Source organism: Cupressus sempervirens, chromosome 4, assembly GCF_028749045.1.
Source record: "Cupressus sempervirens isolate cs-2001-9-10 chromosome 4, ASM2874904v1, whole genome shotgun sequence".
NCBI lineage: Eukaryota > Viridiplantae > Streptophyta > Pinopsida > Cupressales > Cupressaceae > Cupressus > Cupressus sempervirens.
The window spans coordinates 366,466,380-366,493,939 of NC_143121.1; the positions used below are offsets into that span (position 1 = coordinate 366,466,380).

Genomic DNA, 27,560 nt, shown 5'->3' on the forward strand with positions numbered 1-27,560 from the left:
TATGCCAAGGTTTTTCTTATCACAATGGACTTAGTGATGAATATTAAAATGACCACTAACTATCTAACTTTTTTAGTGAGCCGCATCATGATAGTGATAACTTTGGAGGAGGCTAGTATGTCATTAAACTATTATAGTGCTAGCTTTAGTGAAAACTTGGAAATCATTACTTGTGATGGTAATTTGAAAGCCAATATTCAATGCAATATTTGGGATGATATTTTACATCATCCAAGATGGATTTCCAAATCTCAAGATGAGGCTCCAAATGGAAATCATGGATATGTTATGATCTTGACACTTAATCTAACAATTATTATCCTAACTCAAAAGCTATGGTTCCTAAATCATTTTTATTCACTTGAGTTTTTAATAATTTTAAACATCATTTCTTCGTGTCCAAGGATTTGGCTCTAGTTTTTATGAATAGTTCATTCAACCAGGTGAAGTATATGGTAGTCAAACTTAAGGAAGAAGAAGAAGATCTCTATGTGGACCTTGATAATAATGAAGTTGTGGAGGGAGAGAACTTGAGAATTGATTGATCTAGAATAGAGAGAGTTGTTAGGGAAGACAGAGAAACACCACCTCATCTAAGGGAAGGTTGTTTCATCCCCTTCATCAAAATCATTGAGGGCCATGATAAGATTGTCACCTAAAAGTTTTTCAACTCATGGATGAAGCCTTGGGTTATTATTGATGGGATCTCCTTTGACATCATAGAAGAATTGATGGCCAATGCAATTGACTTGTCAATTGAAGACCAATAATGGAGGAAGCTGGCTATAACGATAGATGAAACGACCCTTAGGAACTTATTTCTCTCTCACGAAGCCCCTATCTACTATCATAGTAGTTTTGTAGGGGATAAGCTCCCTTAACCGTGCAATATGGTTTGCTATATCATAATATGATATGTTACCTTAGAGGATAGGATCAAGGTATGTTATTACTATCACTTCCCTATTTTGAATCACTTCCAAAACAAAGATTGCATTTCCTTCCCTTTTATCCTATTAAATTCTATAGAGGATTGTGTGTGGAATATTAGGAAGAAACATGAGGTGGGGAAATATTACACTTTTTATCATCAACCCATCATCTTTTTAAATATTACCAAGGACTTCACCCTCAAATTTAGGGACTTGACCCTTCACCCCTGAAAATAAATGGTCAAAGTTTCTCTTCCCCTACCAAACCCAAGTTTTAAGAGGATCCCACTATCTTTCTTAGGAAATTTTAAAATGATAAAATTGAAATCATGGTTGTTGAAAATACCAACACCATCTCTAAGAAGGGCATCAATTTGTTAACAAAAAGGTCAAGGGATAAAAACACCCTAATTATTCTAGGCATTTCTAAACTAGATAACTTGGAAAAAAAGGTTTATCCCTAGATCTATATGCATGACCACTCAAAAAAATTATAGAGAGAAAGAAGATAAAGGAACTAGGAGCAAGGATAAGAATTTTGATGTAATTAAGGAGTGTTATAATAGTCCCTTTCCCTCAAATGTTTTAGACGCTTTCAAAACTAGTACCATTAGCCTTGATTCTAGGAAATATGAGAATGTTGAGGAGCAAGAGATAGTCACTTATCCAGTTAGGATGAATAACTTGGGAAGTCACACCTAGGAAGAGGTCACTGAGGGAGATGGGGAAGAAAAGGGTAAGGCATTGGGGGGATAGCACAGTCAATAGAAAGATGCTAGGATGGAAATGGATGACAAAATGTAGGGAAACTTGAAGGTGGAGAAGTTGCAAACGTCCATGTTTTATATGATCAAAAGGAACGTGGACCTAGAGGATAAGCTCTATAGGGTTGCTAATTTCTCAATGTGTTTTATGCACTCGACAACAACTACGCTCTACCTCATGCAAACTAACAAGGATGGTACAACCAATGACAAAGATGTGGAGACCACTTTCTCTCTATGTGACTTCCTAGTTGATGACTTGATTTGCCTACTACTATAGAACTTGAAGAGCTAGTGATTGGTTACTTCTTATTGATGTGTTTCTTGTTTAGTTATTTTCTTATGTTAATTGGTTTCTCTATGGACCTTTGAGCCCCCATTGGGTTTTTCTATGATGGACTAGTATTATGGCCAATTTGTATTGGATGGCCAAGTTTATGTATGTTTCTCATACTCTAATTTTCTTTAGCAATACTTACTTTACTATTATGCTTATAGGAGGGTGTTTGAAATTAAGAAAGGGGGATGGGTAATTTCATGGCAATAACTTCCAACTAATCTTCACATAGTTATTATTCTTTGTTATAGGAAAACCCCCATTTTGGCTACTTCTTAATTTTTTTAAAAATGAGTTCTAACATTTAAACTTTATGTTTATCTTCCAAAATTTATATTATACTTGTCCTCTAAAGGTTCTTAGGATGTTTAGTTTAGTCATGTATTCTATTATTACTGATAAATTTTGTCTGAAGGTTTCATTAACTTTGGTGTATTATGCCACTCTAACTTACTTCTTGCTTCTAATGGCCTAAGGCATTTCTATCAATTTGTAATTTTATGTTGTTCTTCAACTTTAGGGCCCTTCACTTGCCTTCTTTATAAAAATAAAATTAGAAGCTATTTTAAAAGGGCTAAGAGAGTAAATATGATGATTTTGAAAAGAAGACTTTAATAGCTATAATTTTGCAACCTCTTAAACACATATTTGTTTTTATAAAGACTAGTAAAATTTTCTTTAAAGGAAAAACATATTGATTTTTTTTTTTTTGTTTGTATTTATAAGTTAATTATTTAAGAAAATACTTAAACACACACAAATTAAATATAATATCTAAGAGAGTACATAAGCTTAACTTTATCTTAAGTTTAACACAATTTACTTGAAAATGGTCTCAAATATTTTCTTGTAACCCCCCTTTTTGTAGAAGTTCCATGGTATGTATTTATACAAAACACACTTTTTTGTGGACCTAATATCAATATAAATGTTATGGATATGTGAATGAATGCATGATTTTGAGGCATGTGGGTAGATTACGAGATGTAAGAGATAATAAAGTAGGAATAGAAAAGCTAGTGATATGAATAAGTATTTAATATTGTCAAAGATGGTTTGGAAAATGGTTCCTAAATAGATCTGGTATAAATAGGTGTTGTTTTTCTTTTAACCAAAACTAGCTTCATTTATATATGTAGATGTTTTTGCTAGTTCACTTTTTTTTAATAGTAATTTATAATTGATAATTTTTCATTAGGTTAATTAGTCCAACCAATACAATGAATATTATCTACCATGAAAAAGTAAAAAATGAGGCTTGATAAAAATTACCTTAATCAGTGGTTTTATTCATTAGAATTAGTTTCTCCATGATTTTTCCTAACTTGGGTTTCCATGTAACTTTTTTTTTGATGCTGAATATTTTTTTATGTCCTTACATGTTCATATGCATTTTTATAATCTACATGTTTTAAGATTTTTTTGGATTAATTAACTTTGTTAAAACATGTGTTTGGTAATTGATTCACCTGCTCTAAATTATCTAAAAAAATTAATTTGTAAGGTTTAAAACTAACATTGCAAAGCATAGTTCCAATGTAGAATTTATTGATTTCTTTTAAAAGACCAAATAATAAATGACTGAATTTTAATGGGAATTAATGCAAATGAATTTTTTGATCCTTATTCACAATGAAGCATTCAATGGATATCTTAGAATGATAAGAAATAAGCTTTACTAAATGGTAGTTGAAAATTTTCTTAATCTTGGATGGAAATGAGCTCAAAAAATGAGAGGGAGAGATGCAAATAAAAAAAAATCTCATGCCTAAAATAAATAGGTAATAAAATATATAGTGGAACTTTCTAACTGCAATAATAAATAGAAGTAGTTTAGATAACTACATAACTATAAGAACTACTAGAGTAAAAGTACAAAGTTGTGTCACCTTTTAGGCTAACTCAACAAAATGCTTGAATTTGAGTATTTCTATCTAAAAATCAATTTTTTTCAAATAAATGATCTAGATAAATTTATTCTAGCTAATTTATATATGGTCTCATAGTTTTCCAATTGGAAATGTCCAATAAATACATGTTTTTATGCTAGTTTGTATCCAATAACTAAGGAAATAAAATTATTTAAGAAAACATTTCAATAGCTATTACTATTTTTTATGATATTCTTTTAATAACATATAAACACCATTTTAGAGAGCTCAAAGTCAAGAATATTCTCATATAGAGTTTATAGTGTTTTAATTAGATATAGTATATTATAATTAAAAAAATTTACAAGAACGCATTTTAACACTGGAAAAGATGTCAGTTTTGAGAAATAAAAAGTATTAAATCATATAAAAAATTAAAATTATATGATGTTCTAGAGGAGAGAGTCCTCTTTGAGAATGTATAATTTTTCTTTTGGTTAGAACAAATTTCTTTTGAAAAATTGGTGGGAGATCAAAACTATTGATATCAGGTGAGTTGAAATTTGAATCATTATAAAAGAGAATATATAGGTCTAAAGTCAATTTTTTATTTTTTATTGCTCTAGCTATATATGTTATCTATAACATAGTCTAAGATCAAAGGGAAATATGTTTCTTTCAATATGGTTATGTGGTGGGAACTAGAACCCTAATTTTTAGTGTATTTTAGCAGCTAAAATAATATCTATAAAAATTAGCAAAATATATCAATTCTTATTTCAAATAATTATTTAAAAATATAATCTTAAACTTCATCCATTTCTACACATTTCATTAGTTTACTTTTTTTTCAAATTCAAAATAATATTACCAATTTTATATCATTGAAGGTGAACAATTATACTTTTGTCAACCTTTTCCTTTAGAAAAGGGTGGTATAGGTTTGTGCTTTTACCCACCAGCAATAGTTTGTTAATGCAAACTAGACCTAAAACCTACTAGACAAATGAGATATGCCAACATTCCCCCTTTAACATATTAATTTGAAAAAGAATGGAAGTTTCAAGCGTTTGAAACCTAATCCTCTAGAGAATTTAATGAAGTGTCTTCATCAATCCTCCTCACTTGTTCAAGCAACATAGAACTAACCCCATCAATGGATATCCTAATTGAAAAATTTGAACCTAACTTTAGAAAATGAGTGCGCCAACCTACCTTGCACAATGAGACACATTTCATAAAAAAAAAAAATACATCTCATTCTAGTATGTCTAATGCATCCTCCATTGTTGTATATGAGACATCTTTCCTTCAAAATTGCACATCTACTCCAAGTTTGTGTAATGTCCACTAAACTGATATGGAAACTATAAATACCATTATGCCCTCACATAAGGTGTCTTTCCTTTAAAATTTCCCATGTCCTCCAACCTTGTCTAACACCTCTTCAAATGTTCAACATATAATCAACCAATGTTCATCTTCTCTTACTCCTTGAAGGGATAGTCGTGATGTCAAGCCCCTTCTTTTCTTGAGGAAAATACATATTAGGTTCCATCTTCTCTTCAGAGACAACTCTTCCAATCTTAACATTTTAGGGACAAAGAAGATTTCTTCTCATGCAATGAATCATCTTTGAGTGAGAAAGTAACTCAATATGATAGGTGTCCTACTTCCTCCATAGCCTCCAACCTCTTGTTTGTTTCTATTCCTTAAAGCATAAATACTTGATCAAATCTTACACTATGAGGTGAACTATCATCATCAGATTACTCATTTGTATGTTTAAAAGCCTCACTATTAATTGCAATAAAAGATGTATTTTTATTGAACTTTCCATCAATGAGACCTTTGTTTGGTTAAATGAAATCCTTCTATACATGTCCAATTTTTTGATAGTAAAAGAATTTGAATTAGTTTTAGTTTTTTTTTTAAAAGAGTTTCTTCAAGAAACCAAAGCTCTTTCTTCAACAATTTGATAAATTTACTAACCTTGCTTCTTTCATCAATTAGAGAAGAAATTATTATTCCCAAACTAAGACTGGTTAGGAGTTACTAATGAACTAAGAAGAGAAATAGGGTTGATCCAAATGCATATCGACAATTACATATTAAAACCTATGGGTGTATAATATTAATCGACATATATTTCTTTTATGGCATATATATACAATTTTAAATATGCATTCCTTATCTGAATAATGATTCTACAGTTAATCATAGAAAATCTTTTTATTATTTTTAGGAACTTATATGTACACTAATGGTGCTGGATAATCTCAAGACAAAATGTACCAAAGACTGAGAAAGAGTCAAACTTATTTTTATTATCAGATTTGCGAAAATAAAGTAGTGTGTTTTCCAAAGATTTTGTTGTTTTCTACCATAAAATATGATGATCGTGATGAACAAATGATAAAAACTTTAGAAAATTCTATTATATTTACAATTTTTTGAAATTTGATGAACAATATATTTTGTATGAAGAATAAAAAGTATATTTTGTATGAAAGGTAGACATGTCCTACATTAATATGCACATAAATAAAATTTCAATACCAAAATTTATTGTAGAAACCATGATGCACTCTTGCCAAGCACAGAATCCCTTAGTATCCTTAATTCATAAGTATCTTATACAAAATTATTACATGACTTCTTATATAAAACTATTACATGACTTCTTATATAAAACTATTACATGACTTAGACTTCAGTCATTAAAGAACCGAACAAAGCACGTTGAGCACGCTCAACTCTTATTATAGCCTCACATGCATTTCCTCCTCAGAAAGAGGCCAAACTACCCTCTTGAACATCCGACGGCTCCTTGATTACGTCATCTTTAATGGCCGAGCTATAACCGGTTTGTTCATCGTAGTACTTGGACCACAGCATGACTCCTCCATATTTCTCAGAAGCCTTGATCTGAGGCAGCACGTCGGAGATGAGTTTGGCCGGCTCAATATAGCCGCCGCTTGGGGCAGCATCAGGCGCAGCGGGAAGGCCGAGGTAAAAGCTCTGCGTCTGAGCAGTTGGTACAGAAGCTGTCCAAACGTTCCACGAGTTCAGCACATTGGTAGCATCATCATTCGAATATTGGCAGCCAGGGTTGTTGTAGGACTGTATCCACACGTAGTCGAACAGCCCCGTCTCCAAGGCCGTTCCGAGGTGAGCATCGGGATAAGGGCACTGCGGTGCAGCGCTGAGGTACACCTTCTTCGACGACGTGCTAAGAGCGGACACGGCCCTCGCCAGATCGTCCCAGTGCTCCGTCGTGGCTTCGATATCGAAATCTATGCCGTCCAGAACGGCGGCTCCGAGAGGCCCGGAGCCGGTATTTCCTCCGAGATAGTTGTTCCACAGATATGTGGACACGTTCTGAGCGTCCTCGGCGGAGACGATGGAATAGCTTCCACTGGCGCCTCCGAGGGAGAGGAACACCTTTACGCCGCTAGACTGGCATGAGGCAACGTCGGCGCTGAGCGATGTGCAGGTTCCCCATTCAGGACTGCAGTGACCCGCCAGGTTGAGCACCGGCGTCTGCCCGTTGCCAAAAGTGGTCAGAAACGCGAGTATCACAATTTCAAAGTTTCCGCTTGCACAAGTGTCTGCGAGAGTAGCTTCGTTGCCATTCTGACCCCAGTATATGCTTACGCCCCCCGCAGATGCCCCGCTCCAGAGCAGAGCAACTATAAAGGAAACTGCGGCACCTCTCGTCCTCATTCCACTAGACTCCATATTGTTTTGCAATGAACTCAGGCTTTCGATGATTAGAGTGGGTAGGATTGGGCTCCTTATATAGGCCTCTTGCCATATGAAATTCCGCTTGATTGGTCCTTCCGCGGGATTCCTCACGTGGCAGTACTCAGCAATCACATGCTCATTTCAATGTGCATTTTTTAAAGCGGAAGCAGGCGGCATTCTTGTTTATAATGGCTGTCTTTTTCCGAACGTAATGCATTAATTATGATTAATACAAGTGCTGCCCTGTTCGCTATTACATACGACATATTCGGTTTACGTATGTTTAATTTAGGATGAATATTTGATACGATAAATAGTATTATTATCATTAGTATTAAAAGATTTTAATCAATACGCTTATCATAATTCTCCTTGCATAGGCCTAATTTTGCTTCACTGCACGCTGCGGACTTGCTCGCAGCGGGCTTTCACACGCGGCCTTATTCAACACTCGATCCCACATTGAATTTCGTGGTTTCAGCTTTTATGCAATGCAATAGCCCAGTACTCTACTTCACTCGCTTATCTTAATGATTTTGTCGTCTCCATTAATGCATTAATGACTAGTTCAGTACGGTCACTTCAATTGATGTCGCCTCCAAATTTGACACATAACAAAATAGGACGGCCTCTTCCACATCAGTCAAATGATAATACGTCACTAATGCTGTCAAATACAGCGCCCATGTCCTAAATTAAATAAAAGACACAACAAGACATAAAATGCCATGTCCACATGTTGAAATATATGAGATTAGACTTGTATGTTTCCATTAGCTGTCAGGGAATCGTTTGCAAATTGTCTCATCGGATGCGAATTTGTTGTCCTTTCCTTCACTGTCGTTGGGTGGCCCTACCGCTGTTTTGACACAAAATTTACCCAAAAATCACATGCGTCCATTTTCTTGGAGGGATGTTTATTAAAGTGCTAGACGACAGAAATCATTGAGCCGTATTTTGATTTAATGCATTTATTCACGTGCTACGATGATTAGCACAGCTACTCCGAACCGTCCATTTATATTCTAGGTGGAAGGTGAGAGTATTTTCACTCAATGAATTAATTAACGTGCTATGATGTTTACTGCAGCCACTTCCAACCGTCCATTTATATGCTAAGTGAAAGGTGACAGTATTTTCATTTGATGCATTAATTCACATGTCATGATGTTTACCGTGGCCACTCCCAACCATCCATTTATATTCTAAGCGGAAGGTGACAGTATTTTCATGTAATGCATTAATTCTCGTGCTATGATGTTTACCACAGCCACTCCAAACCATCCATTTATATTCTAAGTGAAAGGTGACATAACTTTTGTTATGTTACGGTTATCTCTTATGTCGTTATTTATTTATTTAAACTTTTATTTTGTTGTCAATCAATCTGGGTTGTGTGTATAATCTTCAGGTGTGAGAGTACTATGAATAAAAAGGTCTATATTATGATTATTATTTTTATTATAGATCCGGTGTGCATGATCCTTATCAGAAATGTCAGATGGCAAGCTTACATTAAGGCACCGGCTATGGTGCAACTTATTTGCACCGTAGAAAGGCGTGCCAACTTCTCTTCTATCGGGACGTCCCCTCTTACTTTTGTCCTATCTAACATGAGTACTTCCTTGCTAACTAAATTTTACAATAAATACCAGTGTCCTTCCCTACCAACTGAATTTTAAAATAAATAAATCCATCTTTTATAAAATGATTTCATCCAAGAAAAAATTATTGGGTAGCACTTTTTTTAATTAATATTTCGTTGAAGTATTTTTTTAAGAATTTGAAGTGATTTAAATGTTTGAATTCACACATTAAAATTTTGAATTATTTTTTATTTATCATAAAGTTATTATAGTCTTAAAAGAAAAATTATTAATTATTAAATTTGAAATAGAAATTACATTTAAACGAATTGTGAAAATGTGATATTGTCAAAAGAAATAAGATGAACACATTTATTTTATTTAATAATAAAAATAAAGTTATTTTAATTAATATGTTTATATTTATATAGAAATAGAAATAGAAATGTTATAAAGTATTTTTTAAAAACTATATTTATAAATGTAATTTGATTAAGAGTAAAAATATTTTATATTTTAAAGGATAAAATAATTAATCAGAATTAAAAATTATATTTAAAAAACTTCACAATACTTTTATCCTATCAATACTTTTATTCTATTAATAAAAAATTTGATGATTGTCAACAACTATTAAAATCAAACATTTTTTTTTCTAAAACTATAATTACATTTATTGTTGGTTAAATTATTACACTTATTAATTTTATAGAAAATTATTAGTAAGTAAATTTTATATTTTTTCTAAATTATTTTTCTACATTTTAATTGGTTTTCACTTAGGCTCTTATATGCAGATTTATGAATGTTGACATATAATTTTTACTTTTTAAATCCTCTCTCACAATGACCTTCATTTATACTATCTTTTATACTTAGCAATTTACAAGTTAGAAATCTTTGAAACTATTTTATACTTACACTTTTTAATAGTTTCACACAAAATTATAATATTTCATAAGATCATATACATTTATTTAAATAATAATAATAAATAAGTTTAATATAAATGATATTACTATTTAATTTTTAATATATAAAGTTATTTTTAAATCTATTTTAAAACTAGTGAAATTATTATAACTAGAAAATTCTAAAAATTGTTAATTAAAAAATAATTACTTTTTTTTAACATTATTATTTCTACTTAGCTAGGCACCATGTTATTGCTAAAAGAATTGTTATAATTTTTTTGTTAATTAAAAAATTATAATTTTTTAGTTATTATTATTTTAACTATATATTGTTAAAGACAAGTACTTAGGAGTGGCTTGTTAATTCTATAGAAAACTATATTTTTTAAATTAAATAATCAAGAGAACAAAAAAGGTACAGTATCAAAAGAGGGGGGGGGGGGGGGAGGCGAGCCTCAATCACCAAGTTCAAAGTCCAACTATCAGCCAAAATCAACCAACTAACACATTAAGTAGCAGTTCTAATGAGATTACAAAAAGAGGAGACAGATAAGCTATTCCAGAACATCATTATGATCATCGAACCAAGTTGTCCATCCTAGCTCTCCTTCCATCCACACGACTTTCTTCCGCTCGAGAAGTTGGGCAAAGAAGTCAAGTCTATCAAAAAAGGGGCCTCTATTCTCACGTATTTCCTTGAGCAGCTCCTTAAGAGCTTTTCCAAAAGTAGTCTAGTTATCAAGAATGATGGCCAATTCCAGCACATGCTTCATCTCATAAATGAACATCGTAGGAAGCTGATCATGGAGGAATCTTTTTAGCTTGTCCATCTTGAGCTTCATAATGCAGCAAATCTACGAAACAATCTTAAAACAGATGAGTTTCAAATGATACAAAGTAACGGATCTACCAACATCTCAAAATTTGTCCTCATTTCTACATTTCCAAATAAACCAAAGAATATGAGTAGATAGAATATTTCAGAAAAAATTAGCATCTTTTTTAAGACCATATATGTTGCCAAGAATGGTATCTAAAATAGGAACATGATCAGCTATAGAAATTCCAAAAAACTTCCATATAATCCTAGCAAATTGACAAGTAAAAAATATATGCCTTAAATTTTTAGGAACCTGGTAAATAGTACAAAGTTCAGTATCACCAACATGATTTTTAACAGGAAGTCTATCAAGAAGAAGCCACCATTTAAAATGTAAGATTTTGGGGGGAATATGTGATTTTCAAAATCTTTCAAGAATTTTTTACCATTCAAGAGAGTTCAAGTTCATATACCAAGTGGTATAAAGGTGAGGAATAACAAAGTTTTCTTTATTGAGCACCTTATATATATATCTTTAGCTTTAAATTTATGTAGGAGAGATCCATCATCCCAATAGAATTTTAGAAATCTATGAGAGTCCACATCACAACTGCAGGGAAGATTAAGATTGTGGCAAGCATTGGCAACCATATTATACGTACATTTATGGGAGATAGGAAGATCGAATTTGATTTTAATATCCTGCCAACTAACAAGGTTATCATTCTCAAAAATGTCAATAAAACTTTGGATACCAAGGTTGTTCCAAAATTTCGCAGAACAACCTTGAGTCATGGCAAGAGGCTTACCATTATGTTTTAGATTCCACCATATAGAACGCTCACCGTGAATAGAGTTATTGCTAGCAAAGTTGGAATTATAGATGAACCCCCTCACAAGCTCCCAAGTTTTTTAGATAGACTTGAAAACTAGGGAACCTTGGACAGAGACAGAGAAGGACCCAGCAACCAGATTGGCAAAAGGAAGATTTTTCCAATGTTTGGCCTGCTTAGGATAACTGGACTAAATGTTGTTTCTAAGAAGAATCTTCCAGGGTTCTTGACCATCAAGAGCCTAAAAAATCTACTTAGCAGCAAGGGAAATTCCTTGGATCCTAAGGTCTATTAGGCCTAAGCCACCAGAGTTCTTGGCAACATGACACCAACTCCATTTAACAACATGTTTCTTCCTGTGACCTTTTCCATCAGACCATAAGAATCTCCTAACGGCTTTCTGAATATCAAACACTTGGTAGTTACTAAACATCCAGATAGAAGAGTAGTATATACTATAGGATGACAAGATTTTCTGACAGACCTGCACTCTACCAGCAAGTGACAACACCCTTTTATCCCAATTGTAGAGCTTCTTAACAATTTTATCCTTAATCCAAATCCACATGTCTTTGAGAGATGGGGAGATGGAAAAAGGAATCACCAAATATCTAACAATCTTATTAGGTCCACCCCATGAGTATCCAAACTGGAGAAACCAATCTGGAGGCTCCTCTTTCCAACCAAGCATAACAGATTTGGATTTGGAAATGCGAGCTCTAGAAATGGTCTCAAACAGATCAAGTTTAAGATTAAGATGTTGAATATTACTACAAGATAGCTCAAGGAAAAGCAAAGTACCATCCACAAATTGGATATTAAAAAGTTCAAAATTATTAGGGAGAGAAATCCCATTAACTTTGGGAGAAATAGTGTTATCTCTAAGGATATAGTACAAGGCATTAGAAGCGATGACAAAAAGAGAAAGAGCAAGGGGACATCCTTGTCGAATGGACCGAGACAAAGGTATAAGATTAGATAGAAAACCATTGATTTCAATTTCAGAAGATGAATCCTTAAACAAGACATGAATATACCGAACAAATTCATCAGGGAATCCAAATGCCTAAAGAATAGAAAAGATAAATTCCCATTCAACACGATCATAGGCTTTCTCAAAATCTAAAAGAAACATAGTAGAGTTCTAATGTGAAGTCTTAGCCCAATCCATTGACTCCCAACTGGTGACAAGGTTCTCTAAAATATAGCGACCCTTAATAAATCCTATCTGAGTAGGACATATGAACTTAGGGAGAACATTAACAAGGTAAGAATCCAAGGCTTTGGCCAGAATTTTGTATGAAACATTAAGAAAATTAATTGGCCGCCAATTCTTAATAAGGGACTTATCTCCATCCTTAGGGATAAGTTTGATAATCTCTATATTGATAGAATTTCCAAGTGTGCCATGATCATAGGCTTCTAAATATAAGGCAAATAAGTCCTTGGCAATCCAATCAATATTGGATTTGTAAAATTCAGTAGGGAAATCATCAGGCCTAGGTGCTTTATCCTTTTTGAGAGAAGATATAGCATCAGAGATCTCTTGAACTGAGATCCTAGCCCTAAGGATGGAGGCAGCATCCTCGGAAATTTTCTTGGGAATAAGCTTCTCACATCTACTTCTGAGCTCTTTGGCATTCTTGCTGTCCTTAGAATTGAATAAGGCTTTTTAGAACTTCTTGAATGCAGCAGCAATGTCATTAATATCATTGAGCTCTTGGTTATCAACCACAATTCTATCAATTTTCTCCTTACTCTACTTTTGTTTAAGGTAATTAAAGAATAATTTAGAGCCCTTATCCGCATATTTCAACCATTGTTGATGGCTTCTAACAGAGGCTCCAATGGTTTTAGCATGTTGATGTTTCCTCAGTGTATCTCTGGTAGCCGAGACACATTCAACATGAGGAATGGAAGTGGGATTAGCTTGCATATCTATTTCAGCAATATGAAGGCATTCATTTGGTACATTTTCCACTCTTCTATAGTTTTTTGCCTTCCTTTGGCCAAGGGTTTGGAAAAATTTCCTCCACGAGGAGACATTTCTATTCCACCTATCAACTTAAGAGGAGAAATTATTAGCAAGATTAAACAACCTAACCATCTTAACAACAACACAAGATTCTTGGTCATTAAGTAATGAAGTATTAAGGATAAATTTTTCATTATGATGAATGCAAGGAGCAAGAGCATTTCTAATGTTAATGAGAGCATTTATAGGGAGATGATCTAAAAGAGTAGAGGAAGAGGCAAAAACAGGGGAATGTTGTTGGTTAGGAGAGAATGAAAAAAAGTCAAAGTTCACATAGAATCTATCAAGCCTAGAGTAAATTCTCTTAGACCCCTATTGAAAATTACACCATGTATACCAAAGGCCAAAGGTGTCCATTTAATGCCCTTCCATAGGATCAAACAAATTAAATTTATGTTTTACAGTGATCCCACTGTAACTTCTCTTGATGTTTCCAAGCAAAAGGAAGACCACCAAACTTATCATCTTGATCCTTGACCATGTTAAAGTCTCTGGCAAGGATCCAGGGAATGCTAGGAAGATTATACAACCAATTCCATAAAGTGATCCTATCCTTAACCTCATTAGGAGTGTAAATAGAATAGATGCCAAAGGATGAACCTTTAAAATCAATAACAACCTAAGATGCTCGATTACAAGGGGAGCAGCTAGCTAAGTTAATATATTTTTCCCAGTAGCGATTGATGAGTAAAGTAGCACCACCTTTCCCTTTAGGATGATTGGTGAAAATTTTAATACCATCCCTCCAAATAAAGTCCAAAGAGGAACTAAGAAGAAAGTTAACAACTTTAAGCTCTTGCATCATAAAAAAATCTATGGGTTTATGCCCCAATAGAAATCTCTTAATGATAGATTTCCTATTAGGAGACTCACGACCTCTTATATTCCAAGATATGCATTTCATGATGAGGAATGCAATGAAGGGCCAGCAAGAGGAGCCAATATCTCCCCATTCTTCTTTTTATTTTTAGAGCCTAAGGGCTTGCATTTTTTCTTAGAGCTAGTAGATCCCGTGAGGGAATCATCCTCTTTCTCACCATTAAATGGCTACGTAAAGTTAGGTTGGGGGCCAATCAAGTCAAAATCCCCAATAGCATGAGACCCATCCAGGGTCTGAGTCATCATGCAATCAGAATGTCCAAGGTTTCCATTAAACTTAGCACCAACCTGATTCAGAGACTTAGTATTATCAGGACCTTTTTTAGCAAGTATGACTTCAATGAAGCAATCATCATCCAATTCGTTAAGGGAAGAGATGGGAGGGCTAGTGGTATTATCACAAGAAGGGGGGACTACATTCAGGTTAGGACAACTACCCAAGTCTGTAGTGACCTTGCTCATGGTAGCATCACTAGACCTACCATGAATTAAGCTCTGGCCTTCTGAAATATTCTTACTGGAGATCATACAATCAACAAGGGGTCCATCTTCAATCAACAAAGTAGTAGAAGCCAAAGCAGGAAAGGGATTGTTTTAGGGGTAGCATGAAATTGATCAAGGGCCAATTATTGAGCATTCTTTTTCCTAGGTTTCTTGTTTTTAATAGCCTAAAAACCCTCATTATCCCTCAAAGTGTTTCTTTGGTCAAAGATGGTAGAGTATTGAATCTTATTGGGTTGATTAACTATAGAGTTATTAGTGTTGGGTTTATCATCACCTTTTCTAGTGAGAGGACCGAAAGGTTTATCAACATTCCTATTAGGATTCAAGTTAGAGGGAATAATAGCCAGTTCTCTGTTATTAGGGATGCTACTCTCAATGTCGCCTTAAGTCAATTTTGTCTTCTTCTTATTAATAATCGAGTAGTTCTTCCGAATATGTCCTTTTTTACATAAAGAACAGGGGTTAAGACCCTCGAGGATTTCAATTGGGCAGGTAATAGTTTCTTCGTGAATTTTCAAGGTAAGTTTATGAGGGATGTCAATTCTTGGTTTTAGAGAGACTTAAACCCTAGCATCCATATTAGACACAAGCCTAGAGGTTTCATCGATTCTGATAATGGATCCAAACGGCGCAAGCAATTGAGCAAGAAATTTCCATAAGAAAGGAGGAACCTCCTTTATAATAATCCATCTGGGTGAAGATAATGCCAAAAATTCTTCACAGACCGCATCATGTGACCAAGCCAAAGCCCTAAAGGAGGTTTTATCGACATTCCAATACTATCACTTTAGGGCTTTAGTTTGAGCCTCATGATTGTGAAAGAAAATAATAAAAAGCCCTTTTTGGACTTGACTACAGAAAGAGATTTTAAGCCCTAATTTCAAGTTCCACAAATTATGAAACCAATCATCAAGAAACTTCCTAGGAGGGCATTTTTTAACATCTACGCAAGCAAAAAAATTGTAGTGTCATAGAGCCGAGACTTCTCCATTGCAATTTCTTTAAGCATAGCATCATTGGGAGAGACAACAAATTTAGTCAAGATGTTGGGAGAGTCCTTATCTTCATCGAACAATCTCTTGCTTCCAACCACCTGCACAAATATCGCATCAATTAATTAATTCACATAAAGAAAAGAAAAGTGAAAACATTTGTCTATAGTTCTATTGCATTAAGTAAAATAGATTTACTTATATCTAAAAATACAATTTGTAAAAAATACTTAATTTTAAATAATTTATTTGATAATGAACTTAAATTTTATTTACATAATATTAATATAAAATAAAATAAAATAAAAATATGTATAATCAATTTTATTTTAAATTCAACTATTTACAATTTGTTTTATTAAAACAAATTCATAAATATTAATAGCAACCATTAAACTAGGAAAACAAAATTTACATATACCAACTAAACATTGTAATTTCAAACTTCAATCTAGTTAAAAAATATATTATAACACCAATTTAATAAAAATTATAATATTATTTAATATTATACAATTACAATTTAACTATTCAAGTATTCAAATAAAAATTATTCACTTTAAAATTAATGTTTAGCAAGTACGACTATAAATAAAACCCGACAACGTCATTGTAGGAAGGACACTGTAGTGTTAGACAAGGGGATGATTTTGAGCAGGATAGAATTAAGTAGAGCTTACTAGCCAGTGCCTTAAATTAGTACTCACAAGAATACATACACATTATTACATGTTATACATTAGATATGTTTGCATAAGTACTACAATTTGTAGAACAACAAACATTTGTATTCACAATAATAATAATAATAATATCAAAAGACTAGCCACCCTTTAATGAACGTAGCATAGCTGGAAAATCCAAGTATGTTGAAGAGTAAGAGTACTAGTTGTGGGTAGTCACTAATCTTAGAAAAAATGCACTAAAAACAAAATAAAGTCAATTCTTTTTCAATTTTTTTGTTCTTTTCTACTACCAACTCAGATCATGATGATCAAATGCTGAAATTTTTTAGAAAAATCAATGATATTTTTAATTTTTTGAAATTTATTCAATTGTATAGTTTGTAGAGAGGATAGCCACATCCCTAGTTGTACTGGTATTTCTTTTACAAATGTTATATTAGCCAAAGGGTTAATTATTTTTTTGTAACATATTTGGTATTACCAAATGTAAGACGTATTAGATAATAATAAGAAAGTTGTAAGCACAAATCAAACACTAGGGACAAGTATAACAAAGAGCACAAAATTTGTAGAGAAAAATATGTCATTGGAAGGCACAAAAGATTAGATATAATAAAAAAACTCAAACTATAAATATATTCTAGTAGAAGGTTAAAAGAATAGTTTTGAAGGGGTCTTGAAACCCTATTGATGAGTAGACAATATGGGGATAGTAGTCAATACAACAAAAAGAAGGTGATAAGCATAGAGAATGGATATTAAGGAGCACCAAAAAAAGTTGTGATTCATATACAACATACTTATAAGAAATAGACATTGTCTTCATGTATGGATAAAAGTCTTCAAAAATGTAAGTCTCATGTCTTCATGTGTTTTGAATTATCTATTTAGTGGGAGCTAACATGGGGAGGTAGAATTCCATCAAAGAGTGACGCACTCTCATTTCTAAAATCCAACCTAGCAACTTCTAGGATTGTTGTGTTCAGATGCAATTCATCGTAATACGATTCCATTTTGCTTGTAACTGTGAATAAGAACTATTTATATTGAGTAGTTTGTATAGAAAACTCTATATGGTTAGGATCAATATCATCAAATGTAGCATATAGAGTTCTTTTTTAGGCATACCAAGGATTTTAGTTGTAGTTTCATCAAAATTAGTTGCCCACAATAATCCAGTATCATTTCAATCTTGACTTGAAGTATGTATCTATAATCACAATCTGAAAAGGTGGTTAAACACTTTGGACAATAACACTTGCATTCACTATTTTGTTCAAACCTTTTCTTACATTACTTTCCTATTATGAAAAAGGGACAAGCTGCATAAAAAAATTTCTTCCTTACAAAAAAAAAAGGGTTGCTTTAACAATGGATTGGATAGGTTTGGAGAAAGTTGGGCATTCCTCTTCAATCTTGCTAATAGCTTTCCATGCTAAAATTAGAGGTGAATCTAGTAGGGTAGGTGTTGGTGCAAGAAATATATGCCCATGTTGGGCAAACCAAGATTGTAGTTAGTTGGCTTCATCAATATTAGGATTTACAAGAAACTATGAAGTGGCAAGTGTGCTTATGACCCTACCATTGTATTCCACCACATGACCAAATTTTACAACAAGCACAGTTGACTTCTATAGATGATACACTTCTTTTAATTACACACCTTCTTTTATAGCTTCTTGTCCCCAAAAAGTTATATTGACAGTGGACGTAGAAACATCAATCATCTTGAGACTCCTTCTAAGAACCTCAGTTCCATCCCGCCTTCTTATTATAAAGGCAAGATCCACACAAATGACAATTCTAATGAGATCAAGAGTAGAATTAATACTTCTATTCATAATCTTTGCAATGGGTGCAAAAGTGTATCAAATTTTTGGAACTAAGAGGCCAGACATTACCATTTTCTTCTTCCATAAATATGGAAGAAGAATTTGTACGATGTTATGCAATATATTAACCAATTACAAGGTACCTTAGTTTGACAGCCATAACTATGGTAGAAAATTCTTGAGTTGACTTACACGATCATGAATATTGATGAGATAAGAAAAAGAGGAATAATTATAGATTCAGAGACTACTTTCATTACTCTTGATAAGAGAAAATATGAGAAAATAACAAGGGCTTTTGTTTCTCAGAATCAATATAGTAGGGAGAGCATAACTCTCTAGGGCTATGTTATAATGTATTTGGTTTACAAAAGATTTATTTTCCCAGATTTGGATTACATTACAAGGTCGATGCACACATGGAGTTCTCTTCGAAGAATTATGCTATGGGGATCAACAGAGATTTCATCTACTTAGCCATGACTAGGAAGTATAAAACTTTAATATATTTTAGGAAAGGTGAGGAAACATGTGATTACAATCTAACACTAGTCAAATAAAAAAAAGGTAGGTTATTAGGAGACACTATATTTGGAGGGGTGGTCAAATCAAATGCTAGATAAATATTGTTTGTGGAATGAATCTGGAAAAACCAAGGAATTTCTACCCTCTACTACTATATGTATCCTAAAAAATTATCATTGGACTAAATAAAATTGAACTAGATGGGTCATCTATAGTGGGAAATGAGAAGTTATCTGTCTTGCACTAATTTCAGGAGATCAAGATGCCTAAAATATAGTTTCTTTACAAGAGATCTTAATCCATTATCTTAGTCTCAATCAAAAAAATGAAGATATTTATTCGTTATGGGCATGTTTGCAGTTTTGGTTGATAAGTTCATCAATACAAGGGAGGCACAATCTCAAGCTCCATTATTAAAGTGGGTTGATTGATCCACATAGTTGAGGAGGATAAATTATTCGTTATCATGGGAATTGTTCTACAAGAACATTCTCCAACCTAATTAACTCTACATTATCCTATTTTGTTCCTTGCTTAAACATGTATGTCCCCTATCAACATTTCATTGCCCAATATGTAAAATTTGAAAAGATTTACAACCATTTTTGTTATGGCATGCATCTTTTTTTTGGATGATCTAACAATAATAGAAAATTATGAAAATATTATCTACTACATGTGTGAATTAATATTTTTTTATTTAAAAGTAATGTCATTTCATAATCTATAAATTAAATTACATATAAAATGTGAGATCTACTTTTTTGAACTAAAAAGACCTAAGTCTGTACTTTCATCATAAAATAACTTTTTATAATAATTTGAAGATGCAAACTAATTGTAAGGATTCAAATTGATATGATATATCCTTGATTAACCAAAAATAATAATCAAAGTTGTTCATGGATATCTTTATTACATTTATGGAGACTGAATTCCTCATCAATGCACAATCAAAAAGTAAAGAGGCTTATGATGTTATTTTCCATTATGTCTATTTTTTGTTTCATTTAATGCCACAATAACCATTCTTCTCAATTCTCTTATAACTTCTCCCATCACGATGAAAAATATCCATTATGTACAACTTTCAAAGAAAACATGTTACACTAATAGGAGGCTTTACTTGCATTGGGCTTGATATTGCTAACGAAGCAATTTTGCAAGGTGCTTATGTAGAAAAAATTGGTTTTGAAATAATAGCATAAAAAAGGATAGGATCAATATTTTATCTTATGTTTTGATAGATGGTTGCAGAAATCGCTTTCAATTTTATATCTTTATTTTCTATTTTCATGCTTTGTGTAGGTTGCTGATGTAAATGATTATGAAGCAATTTACAAAACCATTCATGAGGCCTTTCAATGGAGACCAATTCATGACATATTTGTGTGTAATACTGGTGTGACCAAGATTTCATATCTTGAACAAGTCCCCATTGAAAATGTTGATGCCTCAATTGGTACAACCTTGATTGGCACATTCCTTGCAATTTTTCCATTGATGAAACAAAGGAGAAACCATTTGCTGCACTTTTCCAATGTGTGCATGGGTTCACTTGCTTCACTAGTATATAAATCCCATACATAACCATTTAGACTTATGCATTTGGGTTTTTCTTTTTACGAAGTTCAAGTACATAGTTTCTGGATTCAACTTTATATGAATAATTGTCCCATATTACATTTCATTCACCATCTTGATGAGATCATGAAGTATGATCTGAATCATTTATGAAAATAACTTCTACATAGTTGAATCTGGATAATAAACACAATTATTATTTTAGACTTGAAAATCTAATGCCATCGGCCTCTTTGAGTTTTGAGTCTCATAAAGTGTGATTAGTTTCTTAATCCAACTATCTAGGGGTTTTTTTGTATCAATCTTTAAGATCAAACAACCTATGATATTTTTCTAGAGTTTAATTTCCATAGCACATAATTCTAAGTGTGTTGGTTTCTAGATTGAATTGTGGAATAGATATTTGCATCAAGTTTTTAGATCACACTCCTCAGTCCTTATACATCCTTCTGACCTTGACAAGAAATCATGAAGTTTTATCAAAAAATTAAATTGAATAGTTCTTATATAGTTGAATCCAAAACCTAAGTACATTTATCATTATATATTGTCTTTCCCTATTTACATAAGCAATTAATTTTTCTCTTCTGGTAATTTCAAACCAACAATTGAAGTAAGAGTACAATATTATGTAGAATGATAGACATTACCATTTTTTGTAAAAGTAGCTTCAAAGATATCATCTTGATGCGAGATTGAGTGCAAACATGCTTCTTCTTTATTTGGATTTTTTTGCATCTTACAAAAGTGCTCAAAAGAAAAGTAAGGCTCTATACAAAGGCCTTGGATGGATTTGACTCTAGAGATTGCTATGAAGGTGAGGCCTTGTCTTTCAGTTCTACCTATATCAATCATAGCCCTACCTAAGGTTAGACCTTGTGATTTGTGTATAGTGATTGTCCATGCTATGCAAGAGGTATTTGTGTATGATTGCCTTGGGAAATGGGTCGTATTCGAATGGTTTTTAGATTTCTAGGCCGATCCCAAAGCAGACTAGTATAACTACTAAACTCTCTAGTGATATATGAAGGCAATAAAGGAGGTTTACAACTTATTGGATACGCTATATCTTTTACCTCTCCAAGAGATCCATTAACAAGACTAGCAGTGACCTAGAGGTTTGTTGTAAGCATGACACATTGAAGTTTACATAATGAAACTTCTCTGGATAATTGATCAACCCTATGATGTGTATTTATTGCAATGCACACTGCAATAGGGAAATTTAGTTCCTTTAGCATTTTTTTGTTCTGAGTGAAACTCATTCATTCGTAGCAAACAAATGTGTTGCATAATCAAACTCTATCTATTTTTTTGGAGTGAGATTCTTGTTTGTGTGAGTCATTAACCAATCTCAATCATGTAGCATTGGTTTTGCATTGTGCATATTATATAGTGCTCTACAAAATTATACTTGAAGTGGACCTTCACCTTTCTTTCTAAAAATCACTTCTAATGTTACCACTGTATTAAAATTGTGCAACAATATTTTTGTAATAGTGTAAGATGCATAGAGTAGTTTATCCATAACTAGTGGAAGTTGGACTAGAACACCTACAAGAATCATCAACATGCCACCAAAGACAAGGTATTGTTTTTGGAGTATAGCTTCACATAGCCTGGAATCAATTTTAAGTAGTAGTTTGGGACCAATGAAGCTCATCTCATCTATTAAAATATATTGATTATTTTTTATGTCTTCTTGGTATTTTCTTAATGCTTGTCCCTGTAGTGATTTCATTTCTCAAATTGGAATTTCAAAGGATATATATATGGCTGATGCATGGATACTAAAAGTTGCAATGCCTATGGGTGCAAGAACAAGGAGTGGATAAAATTTATTGTATTCGGCATTGAATTGTGTAGTGTATCTCTTATGTAGTTGACAAGGTATGATTTCTCAATTCTAGTAGTTCCTCGTATGACCATGTCTAAAGGTTGCATTGAGAAATTAGATACAGAATGGTTTTTAATGATAGAAAGTGCAATTTATTGACGACATGATAAATTGTAGTTGTAGGGAAAGACACGGGGAGAAGGTCCAAGAACTAATCCAACATTTTTTTCTCTATGTATAAATTGAATTGCATGGTCATACAAATTTCAAGGAATGTTATCGTCTTCCCATGGATGGTTGTTAGCAAAGTTTCATTTTCCCAACATGTCAAGATCATTTAGGCTAGAACAATTGGCAAGGCCTAGTTGGGACGAAAATTCCCACTCATTCTGTTGCAATGAATCTTGTATATCCATGTCACCATCTAATTCATTTTCCTCTTCCAGGATCTCCTCAACCTTATTAGTGTGGTCCATGTGCCAAACATTATATGTTTCTTTTTTAATTGTTTTCAGTGTCTAATAATGTCATCTTTGTCCACACCTACATCTACATGGATATCACAAAAGTGTTGTTACAAGGGCAATTCACCCCAATGAAAGGTTTCAAAATGCTCAGAGTCTTCCTTGGGAATTGTAAAATATTTTGGATACACTTGTATTATTTTTGTTTCCAATCTTTGGATGCATACTTAGAAATGTATTTGAGAACTAATACTCGAGATGTAATAGGTTGGAAATCTATATTTTATCTCCATATTGATAGCATATGCAGGTTATGAATGTTCAACCTATCATCTTTTCTCCAGTTCAAAGCATGTGTTCCCTATTTTATTATGGTATAATGATGTTTTTTCACATTCTTTCCAAGGTGCTTTATATCTATATTTCATTTCTTTACCTTTCAAGTGTAGGCACATCCTCTTAGTACATCAAGCATGCCTTTGAACATGATTAAACAACTCTTCATAATCAACTAAAGGACTAGTAGAAGTGATTTCAATTGTATTTAGCAAGTATATATCTTCTGTTGGAGCTCTATGTTACAAGTTGTCTATTTTTTATTTTGAGTGAGGTTCATAGCTATAACATATTTTTCAACAATTGTTTTGGCCATTTCTACTATGTCAAGGTTTTCCCAATAAATTGTGTCCATATTTGGAGCACTTTTAACACCATGTAAGTGCACAGATCCTCTTCCCTGCTATTTCGAGTGATACCAATAATTAGTTTTCTCCATAAGCTTCAATTATCTCTTCAAATTTTATTTGAAGCATTGGTGTAGATATAGTGATGTTGTATGAGGGTGACTAATCACAATATCAATACATTGTTTGTTGGTAAGAAATGGAGATAGTACATTGGAGGAAAGAACACTATGCAAATCAAGCCATTTAGTGTTTGTTGCACTCAATATAAAAAATAATGTTGGAGATCCTACTTGGGTTATCAAACTTGTCAACTCTATCCTCATAAGGTAGACCCAAAGTGCATCATTTCTTCTGCAAGTTGATTGTCAAGTAGGTTAGTTAAGTGGGAGTGAAGGTCTTCAATAGTGGATGTGTTGTGATAATGGATGTTGCACACATTGCCCAATATTGTTATATTGTATTATTTTATTTTATTATATAATGTTGCACCTAGATGGACATGCAACATGTAAAGATTCCCATGGGATATAATTGATGATTTGGATTGTAACATCATGATAATATTTTATGTAATTATTTAATATTGGGGAAAATAATAAAATTTCCAATATTAAATTTGGGCTCAGTGGGTTAGGTAGCCCATGGTTTATGTAATACCACTTGGTAGTTTTGTGGGACTTGCTACTATATAAGCAGCCACAATGGTAGTTGTAGTAAAAAGATAGAAGGGAAAAAGGGAAATAGTCGAGTAGGACAAGGGTTGATAGGTTAGCCAAGGGAGTATTTGCGAAGGTTGGAAGCATGGTACGAGATGTACCAATTCATGCTTGTTCATATGGGTTGCTTGGTAGTGGCTATGGATTTGAAGGCTTCCATGGTTGTATTGTAATGGTAGTTTTTCTAAATAATACATGGAGATATATGCTTCTAGAGTTTGGGTTTCTTTTCCTCGATGAGGGTTTTCCAGGGTATATCTTGCATCACATTTTTGTGGGTATGTTTCCCATTCTCTTGTATGTGGATTTTAATTAGATATTTATTTTAGATCTATTATGGGTTATGTGGAAATAGTTGCATTCTTTATTGCAATTTTTCTTACAAATGGTATCAGAGCTATGGTTTTGTTATTGTAAACCTAGATTGAATCCATGAGAATGCATGAGAGGATAAAAGAAAGGGCAAGATATATGAGTTGTTTATTGCAGATCTGAGGGTTTTGGGTATGTTGCTATGATGGGATATTAGTAGATTTTGGGCATGTGAAATTTTTGGACAAAAGAGTTTTTTAGATGTTTCATTTAAATGAGGGTATTTTGGGGGAACTTGAAAACATAACCTCTTAGGTAAAAACAAACCTCACCATTGGATCCAAGTTGACGTTTCTATGAATTTTGATATATAATATGCCCTATTTTGGCCAAGTTCTGAGGAAATGAAAGAGGTTTTTTTTTTTTTTTTTGTTTTAGCCCGTGATGGATGTCAAATTTAATCTCGTCAAAATTTTTGTTACAAAAAAAAATCGGAGTAAAAATAGTAAAAATATTGTATTAGTAAAACGACCATAACTTTCTATCAGAATATCAAATTTTAGACTTCTTATTAGCGTTGGAAAGCTAATTCAAAGCACTACAACTTGGTCTAGGTTTGATTTTGTGATTTTGACATTTTGTCAGGTTTTTAGAGCTTGAAAGTTAGATGTTGTTTATTTTGAGCACAGATCAGGGCATAACTTGGGCATACAACGTCAGATTTTGGACTTCAAGTAGTCAATAGAGAGGTCTTGAAAAGATCTACACATTGATTCAGATTGGTGTAGATTTGGAATGGTTTATTTGGTGATATATTGATCTAAATAGTTTATGGTATATATTGACTATGGTAGCATTGTGAGTTTATGACATTGTATGTTTGGAGATTTAAGATTTGATGTCAGTGTACATATACTCAATTCATATTTCAGATTGGTCTCATGATGATATGGTTATGAGTATTTGGTTTGGATATGTATGATGACTTGTTAGGTCTACAAGTTGTGTAATGTTGTAAGTGGTCTATACTTATAGGTTGCATTTATAGCTTGGGTATGGGTTGTTGCCCATTGATCTTTCATTATTGATGCATATTTAGATTGGTGGCTTGGATTTGGGTTGTATATGCCCTAAGTCACATGAGTTTCTAATTTTTTTTCATGTAGAATGGATGAGATGTTGTTACCAGGTATAGTCATGGCAGAGGATTATGGTTGAATATTTTACGTTGGCAGGTTAGAGAATTCGAGAGTTAGTTTCTCAGTTCATGGATGTGATCATGGTGTCATAGATTTTGACATGACATGATTTGATATATAGGTAAATTCTTGATGTTCATTGGCTTGGATTCTTGATTTGGTTATGGTGGTATATCTTCTTGGGTGAGGATCATAGTTATTTGATTTCTTTTGAGGAGCTCATGATGTGCACTTTGAGTTCTTTGATGGTTTGATGTGTTGGTTGATTCTCATGATTAGAGATGTTTTTTCATCATGATGTCATGGATATCTTGGATAAATGGTTTAGTGAAACCTTGTAATAGTTATGAGGTGACAGTGCAAGATTAGTTCCTAGTTTGATTTGTATCTTCTTGGTTTGGATATCTTGGATTCACTTAGTACTGACACTTTGGTTATGTGAGTGTAGACCTAGAAAATATTCATGTAGGAGATGGATTTTATGATGCCTTGAGTTACTTGATACCAAAATTGAGTGGGAGTTGTTGGAATTGATATAATTATTGAGTGTTTGCAGATGTGGGAGATTTGTTTTAGATCCTGTTGTTGCAGAAGCATCTTTGACAGTTGCATGATGCACTTGTTATTTTCATGGTGCATGAAGAGGGTTAGATCTTAAGAACTCATGGAGTTCTTGGTTATCTTCATGGTGTATGGAGATGGTTCTTAATGGTATGTGGAGATGGTTTTGTTCATGCTGTGTGGAGATGGTTGCATCTTGAGGATTAATGGAGTTCTTGGTAAAGGTGTGGTTTATGATTTCATTTCACATATATTTCTTGTTGTTAGGATGGTTTCATTTTAATTTCATGGTATAATCTTGATACACATTTGGATTTTTTGACATGTTATAGTATGTTCATATGGAGCATGTCGTCTCTGTTGAGATGGTTAGATCATGTTGTCATGTTTATGTTCCCAAGGAAATGGTCGGAACTTTGACATTTATCTTGGTTTAGTTTCTTGGTATTGAGTATATTGATCATAAATTGGATACTTCATGATATTACTATGTTACATTTGAAGTCAAGGCATGGATTGATTGGTTACAGGTGCTCATGGATACTTAGAGATAGTGGTGATGCTGATTTCTCCTTGGTTAGAAAATTATTTGTTGAGATAATTGTTTGGTTTCAGCAGAAATTTTGAGGGGCATTCACCTGATATGGATTTGAGACGATATTTTTCTTACTTGAGTCTTAGTTACAGACTTGGATATCTTGATGAGCATTGTCATTCCCCACTCTTGGTCTACTCAGTAGTTTACTACTTGAGAGGTATAGTCCATTGTTTCTCTCAATTGTATTATGTTTATGCTCATCATTTATGGATATGGATCTTGAGCTATGATACATGAGTTACTTCTAGAGGGTTCATTTGATAGATGGTTAAGACCCTTTTTTTGAAGGCTCCTCCTAAATTTTTACTATCTTTTTTTAATACTGAAATTACAAATATATAATATA

At 33.0% G+C, this 27,560-nt stretch overlaps 1 protein-coding gene across 1 annotated transcript; it reads right to left on the bottom strand.

Annotated features, from left to right (window-relative positions):
• Positions 1-6,500: 6,500 nt before the first annotated feature.
• On the bottom strand, positions 6,501-7,684 carry LOC149561585 (acidic endochitinase-like). The gene has a single exon (XM_089825198.1). The coding sequence runs from the start codon at positions 7,643-7,645 to the stop codon at positions 6,692-6,694; it is 954 nt and encodes a 317-aa protein (XP_089681324.1). The 5' UTR covers positions 7,646-7,684; the 3' UTR covers positions 6,501-6,691.
• Between the last annotated feature and the right edge of the window lie 19,876 nt (positions 7,685-27,560).

Coding starts and splice junctions, on each gene's coding strand:
- LOC149561585 (XM_089825198.1), bottom strand. CDS start 7,645: ATGGAGTCTAGTGGAATGAGGACGAGAGGTGCCGCAGTTTCCTTTATA.